We start from the raw sequence: 7,364 nt of genomic DNA on the forward strand, positions 1-7,364 counted from the left end.
AACAATTTTTCTCGCCTCCTATACCTAGTAAAGTGATTTGTTTGCACAGGGACATCATTTTATTTTTACTAACATTTTTAATATTAACCTGGCTCTACCTTTGGATCAACACCGTTCTACGACTGGAGTTCGATGATACTGGCGTAATATACAAACAAATCACTTTACTAGGTATAGGAGGGAAGAAAAGTAGTTCATCTATTTACGTAAACTAGGAAATATCGCGATTTTGAGTTTGATCATTTTCATTAGGTTTTTGTTTAATCAAAATACAGTACAGTATTAACAATGAGTGTTTTTACTCACGAACTGAGCTATTCATTCGGACGTATTCATTATGTAGTGTAGGCCTATATTATACCATCTACAGCACATTAGCGTACGATATAGAGAATGAAGTTAAATTGAAAAATAATCATAACATGGATATTTAAACACATTTTTGAAAATGGTGGCCATTCATTTCGATACAGGTTTCAGTTCTAATGTGCATATTATCGCACTGTAGGCTATTGTACCTAATCCCAATTATCAGTTTTGTCCTTCGTACTAGTAACTCACGTGAAATAATTTGTACCTACTATATGAAAGATTACCTTACGTAATGTAAATTCAATCTTCACTTCTGCCCGATCCGAAAAGATAAAATTACTCAGACATACTATCTATTGTCCGTGCAAGTGGTTATGTCGTAGGATCGTAGAAAGGGAGGAAATCACATGACAGTTAATTACTTAACGAGGCCCTTTTATTTAAGTTATTTTAAACAGTTGTATAATATTACGTACACGTCCAATTCCTAACAGAAATTAATGTTCTCAGAAAAGAGCTAAGACAACCCAGCCACTAGCTGGCGAATAAAAGCTGGTGGGGGAAACCGGGATACGACGTAGGCAAATGGACGACAGTACCTGTGCGAAAATGATTCAATATTGAAAGCTCTTTCGTCACTGGAAAACGCGAACATATTTTTGGAACGTATTGTTTACTATGACCGTAAGGCTACTATGTCTGTATATGCGGTCTTGGATCTGTGTGGAGGACGGGTGAACTTCATTAGTAGAAGGGGTGGGAGTGAAGTACATTCAAAAACTCAGGTACAATAAAAATTGAAGTAAAAATGAAATGATGTCCCTGTATTTTACTTCAGTATAATCGAACTCCGTTCGTGGAAAGGGTAGCACACGGTGTTTTCTGTTTTCAACCGTTAATCCAAAGGTATAGCCAGGTTAATATTAAAAATATTAGTAAAAGTAAAATGATGTCCCTGTATAAGGTGGATGAATCACTAAACAAATTCGTTACATAATGTTGCCGTGGGTTGTTGCGCTGGACAAGATAAGATGAGCGTCGCCATGGTTTCCGAACTTTGATGCGTTGTCGATCCTGGTTCTCAGAGACATGGTCTTTTAGATATCGCTATGGTACTGATAATGCAAATTACGCGATTCTAAAATAAGAAGAATAATAGCCTTCGTGGTAATAGATTAATTCATGGAACACGAGATATTCCTTGCTTCAAGGTAAAATGGAGTACATTAAGTCGAAGAATAGCACACTGCGCATGCTCCGTGCCAAGGCTTTGGTTCGTATGATGACGAGATATATTCGCTTCGCTTTTCTGTTTAAATATTACATGCCTGTGCTGAGAAGGAATTAAAAATATAGTCTCTTACAAATCTTGAAACAATTTAGCTCTCTGCACAAGTATGTAAATTCAGAATGACTTGAACGTCATCATGACTATTATGGAATTGTTGGAAGAAAACCTACCCCACTGCTAAGGGTTACCAGATGTCCATATTTCACTGGACGTGACGTGAGTGTCTTAAGCCTCGTCTTCACTATTAAACATTTAACAACATCATGCTAAATTTAACATGTTGAATTTAGCATGTATATGAATATTTCAAGTCTCAATTGACTTAACATGTTAAATGAGTATGTTGAATTTAACATGTTGACGTGTTTTCCAGCGGCAATGGAAAACATGTCAAGTCAATTCACTTGCTATTGCAATGTCGGTACAATTCGGCAAAGTTCGTGCAGTTTCCATAGCAACTAACTTTCGATTTTGTGGCGCGTGACTAGGAGTACGTCTTGATAATTATGATCCTTGGTGTTGGCTGTAAGTTGTTCGAAGCAGTGGAGTGAACGAAAGAAAATACCGTTAAAATAAAATTGATTAATGCACTGATGGAAAAGCCTTGTTTGTGGGATATGGCTGCAAAATATTACAGAGGCAAACCAAAGAAGGCCGACTGTTTTAGAGAACTGAAATTATTATGTAACTATTCTCGAGAATACAATAGAGAGTTTTTGCATACTCGTACGCTAAACGTTAATGCTATGTTGACGTCACTAATGGTTGTGTTTGGTGACGCATGTTAACATTCGTAAAACTTCGGAAAGAATCACACGATATTAGCCGCTCCTTTAACATTTATCATGTCGTAGCTCCTATGACAGTCATTCAATCGCGCTGTAATTTTTTTAATTGAGGTGAAATGGCTACTCTTAATTGCGTGTCTTCCTTTGATACGACAGGAAGTATTTTTTGCAGGACTACATTATTAAACTCGTGTTCTGACATTCTCAGAAAGTTTTTGAATCCAAATCGTTCTTCAACTTTAAGCTCGTTTAGAATGTCTTCTGCATTGTGTCTTTTACTAAGATATTGCCGCATCCGCATTCTCATTTCTTCCTTTTCAAGGCAATAGAGGCAATTACAAAAGCCAAATCATCTTCATCTGAGTCCATTGTCCAAGGTTTGAAAACAAGACACTACCTACATTAAAATCTCATAGACTGTTTATGGTGGACTACGCAAAGAAAGTCAAGTTTAACGTGTTTGACAGTGTGGACAAAGTATTCAATGAAATTAGCATTAACATGTTCAATCAACATCTTGGGATGTTAACAGTAAACAGTTTAACATTTAACATGTTGTTGTTAAATGTTTAATAGTGGAGACGAGGCTTTACGTTAGACAGTCAGAAATTGTCCTGGTTTTCTTTCTCGTCAATTCTTAGTGGGCCAAAGAGAGAAACCGTCTATTTCTGGAATCCATTAGAGGAATTATGTTTGTAAAATTTAATTTAAAACATCTGTCTTACACTACCAGCCTTCACTTACTAATAAAACAAACATTTTTGTGTTGTATGTTCATAATTAAAATCGTGCAATATTGTTGTATAAATCATTAATTTTATATACCAGTTGTATGTGAGTGAAAACTCGTTTACAATTTGTTATTTGTATCATGTAGGACGATTTGCATGTCATATGAACTATATTACATGCCGCATCTGTAATCAGCAACTAATGTTTGCATTGAATAATTTCAAGGAAAAATTGTTTCAGGGCCGGGTATCGATCCCGGGACCCTTCGCTTAGCGCACGAATGCTCTCCCGACTGAGCTACCACAGGAACTATACACGGTACCGTCACAATTTTTCCTTTATATCCACACAACTCAAATGGGCTGACAAGACGCCAGAACCCAACTTTGAGTGCACACAAATTCTGTGTGACTTAAATTGTGGCTTCCTGTTACGTACCTCCAGTAACGAATATATTATGGAAATCTGGCTGAATATTACTTAGAGAGATTTATCTGAACACTCAAAATGAATTGCAAATTTCATTTCTTCTAGTTTTCAAAAATATATAACTTGTGGCCATTATCTCAATAATTTTATAATTATTTGTACATTTACAATAAGTTTTCTCATATTTTACATTTTCCGATATCTGTTATCCTTCCGACGGACAAAACGTAGACTTTTTTTTTTACTTGGTTATTTTAACGACGCTGTATCAACTACGAGGTTATTTAGCGTCGATGGGATTGGTGATCGCGAGATGGTATTTAGCAAGATGAGTCCGAGGATTCGCCATAGATTACCTGACATTTGCCTTACAGTTGGGGAAAACCTCGGAAAAAACCCAATCAGGTAATCAGCCCAAGCGGGAATCGAACCCGCGCCCGAACGCAACTCCGGATCGGTAGGCAAGCGCCTTAGCCGACAGAGCTACGCCGGTGGCTCAAAACGTAGACTTCCAATTGGACAAAAGACTTCAATGAGGTACCTAATTAAAGGCTTAAACATGTGGCTATGTTGTAAACTAAAATTATTAGTAATTGATTAACTAGCGGACTTACTCGTGTTAATTATGTAAGTCTGTGCGGCTTACAGCTGTTTCGGTGCTTCATCACACCATCCTCAGAGCCTACTAGATCTCGGCGTCATCTCGAACTTCTCTGCCTGTTGTGTGGGTGCGTTTGATTGTTGAAAAGTGGAGTCAAATAGTGTGTGTGTACTGAAATTGATCTGTGTGTTGAGAATTTGATCGTGGTGTGTTTTAGTGTGTTTGTATATTTCGTATTGTTCTAGTGTATTGAGTTTTTGGTTCCTGGGTTGTATGTGTAGGATTTCCATGTCCGCATATATGTTATTGTATGTTATTTTCAACAATCAAACGCACCCACATAACAGGCAGAGAAGTACGAGATTATGCCGAGATCTAGTAGGCTCTGAGGATGGTGTGATGAAGCACCGAAACGGCTGTAAGCCTCACAGACTTACTTAATTAACACGAGTAAGTCCGCTAGTTAATCAATTACTTATATTCAAATGTTAAAAGTAGTGTACGCAAAATTCAAAATGGTATTAAAATTATTATTTTCAATCGCTTATAATTATTTTTTCCAAAAAATGTACAAATATATATATATTTTTCTAAAGTGCTTATATAAAGTGGCACCGTAAAGTGGGGTGACTTTGAACGCCGAGGTGACTTTGAACAGTAATTTAGCGCCTTTCTAAATTAAATGCTGTACCCTATTGCGAAAAAACTGAACTAGTTTATCGACAACTTAAACAGTTTCTTCGCAATTGGGTACAGCATTTAATTTAGAAAGGCGCTAAATTACTGTTCAAAGTCACCTCAGCGTTCAAAGTCACCCCGCTTTACGACATATCTTTCGAATGGTTCAAGATAAATAAATAATTTTAGTTTTTTACATTCTCCATACGTAGGGGATCATTTTGGCGAAAACATTTTTATCCTAGATCAATTTATAATGAAGTTAGGTCAGTCCAAAGTTTTATTATTTTTTTTATATATATTTTTTTGGGGGGCCCCCAATTTTGATTTTCAAGTTTGAGTGTATAACTTAGATTGCTTAGTTTACTCCCAAGAATTATATCACCAAAGTTTAAAATACATTAAGGAAAAAATTTGTGTTTTTATTTGAAGAGTCGATGTAGGCTATAACTTGTTGTCTGCACTTTTCTTACCTTGCGCTGAAGCACCACTGTAGCAGGCCAGGACTGCCAACAACGTGAAAACACTCTTCACCAACATGTTCACAGAAATCAACGGGGCTCCAAAGTAAACTAAGAAGACAACTGGGAATCTCAATATATTATATAGGGCAAAGAAGACGCAGCTGAAGTGATTCAAGTTTTTCCACGGAATACTGTGCAATCAGGCCTGCCCCATTGCCAGTAATTTATTTCACCTTGCAAAGAGTACAAACTGATTAGATAAGACTATCCTGCTATACTCCTTCGGTTAGGTACAGCTATGTATTCTTATAGGGCGCGGCAACGGTTGCAGATAGAGAACAAAGTACGGTTTTAAATCGTGGAAATTTTGCTTCCGTTTTCTCAAGCTGCGCGTGTACGCAACTACGTATATCCTGTTAACTAGAGAGAACAGCATGTGACTCACATATAGGAGTATAGGGAAGAAAAAAAAAAGGATGCTCTGACGAGATTTTTGTTTGGATATGATAATCGTCATAGCTTTCACAGGAGTGGCTCAGTTTAGTGTCACAGGAACTGTTCCGAAAGGGGATATTGCTGAATGTAGATAAATCACGTAGTTATCAGCATTAAACAAACTGACAAGGGACTCATCGAATTCTTATAACTGCGTGAAACGTTAATGCTGTTCGTGATTGTTATTGTGAGCATGGTTGGGGTTGTAAGGGTATCAGGGATTTGAATTAAAAGTTAGATATTTATTTTCCTTTCTTTCAATTAATTAATTAATTTTCAAACTTCCCCTAAAATAGGGGTTGCCCTAAAGGACAAAGTATACCAAATATACAAGTAATAGTAAATACGTACAATTTTATAAAATGTTTTCGTGAGAAATATAATAATAATAATAATAATAATAATAATAATAATAATAATAATAATAATAGTTTTATTTTCCCTAGCAGAGTTAAAGCCATCAGGCCTTCTCTTCCACTCAACCAGGACCAAATCACATACAAAAAAAATACATACCGGTATAAAAATATTAACTTAAAAATAATAATAAACATAATTAAGTAAAAAAGAGAGATTGAATACATATACACAATCAGTATTAACTTTAAAATAACAATAATAAAAAATATATAATAAAAAAGAGACTGAATACATAATCACAAACAGGAAAATACATTCTAGTATACAGTATTAACTAAAAAAAAAAAGAATTAATACATATGAATATATCTCACAACTAAAGGAATAGTATGATCAGCACAGCACGTGTTACATTGAGACAATGACAATTACCTAGATATTAGTGTTAATGGAAAAATGAAGTAATGACTGTGTAAAATAATAATAATAATAATAATAATAATAATAATAATAATAATAATAATAATAATAATAAATAAAAAGATACCTAAAAAACTAATTCTTTGCATTTAAAATATATCTAAACAACCTAATTTTAAACAACTGAGGACTAAGACTACCCCAGGAATATAGCAGGATAGTCTTATCTAATCAGTTTGTACTCTTTGCAAGGTGTGTCATTAATTTTTCTTTATATACTGTATGTGATTTCTCAGAAGATAGATTGAATATTTTAGAGCTATCAAAGAAACAGTCTTGGCCAAAGAGGATTCAAGATTGAACTCTTTGCATTTAAATTTAACAAGGCGGAGCCATCTCGTTAATTACTTCATAATTGTTTCCTCATTCTATGAGACCTAGTCTCGAGATAACAATGTAATTTATAGTCGAAACGATTCACACATCAATGTGTCACCAGTGAGTTGTTTGAAATTTTGCAATGTCATTACTAGAACTCGTTTATTGCCCTTTTGTCTATTTTATTCCTGTGTACGTTAACACATTTAAAAGCGCCTGTCCAAGTTTTATAGTGCCTATAAATGCCTATTTTAGGGAAAATAGCCTCTGTTAGGAATAGGAGCCTGTTATCACCAAGTTTGAGAAATGTTGTGTGTTAAGTATTTCGTCCTTTACTAGGGATCCCAGACATTCAATTTTTTCCGAAGCAGTTCCGTTTTCAGAAACTTTGTCCTGATGTCAGAACAAAGACCAAC

The 7,364-nt window shown here is 35.3% G+C and overlaps 1 protein-coding gene across 1 annotated transcript in view; it reads right to left on the minus strand.

The window, feature by feature from the left end:
• The window catches only part of LOC138703051 (prion-like-(Q/N-rich) domain-bearing protein 25), a 55,095-nt gene extending 49,419 nt beyond the window's left edge, over positions 1 to 5,676 (minus strand). The window contains exon 1 of the mRNA XM_069830588.1: positions 5,305 to 5,676. Coding sequence (XP_069686689.1) covers positions 5,305 to 5,371 — 67 coding nt within the window. The 5' untranslated portion in view covers positions 5,372 to 5,676. The remainder of the gene's footprint in view (positions 1 to 5,304) is intronic.
• Between the last annotated feature and the right edge of the window lie 1,688 nt (positions 5,677 to 7,364).

This window comes from Periplaneta americana, chromosome 7 (genome assembly GCF_040183065.1).
Source record: "Periplaneta americana isolate PAMFEO1 chromosome 7, P.americana_PAMFEO1_priV1, whole genome shotgun sequence".
Taxonomy (NCBI): Eukaryota; Metazoa; Arthropoda; class Insecta; order Blattodea; family Blattidae; genus Periplaneta; species Periplaneta americana.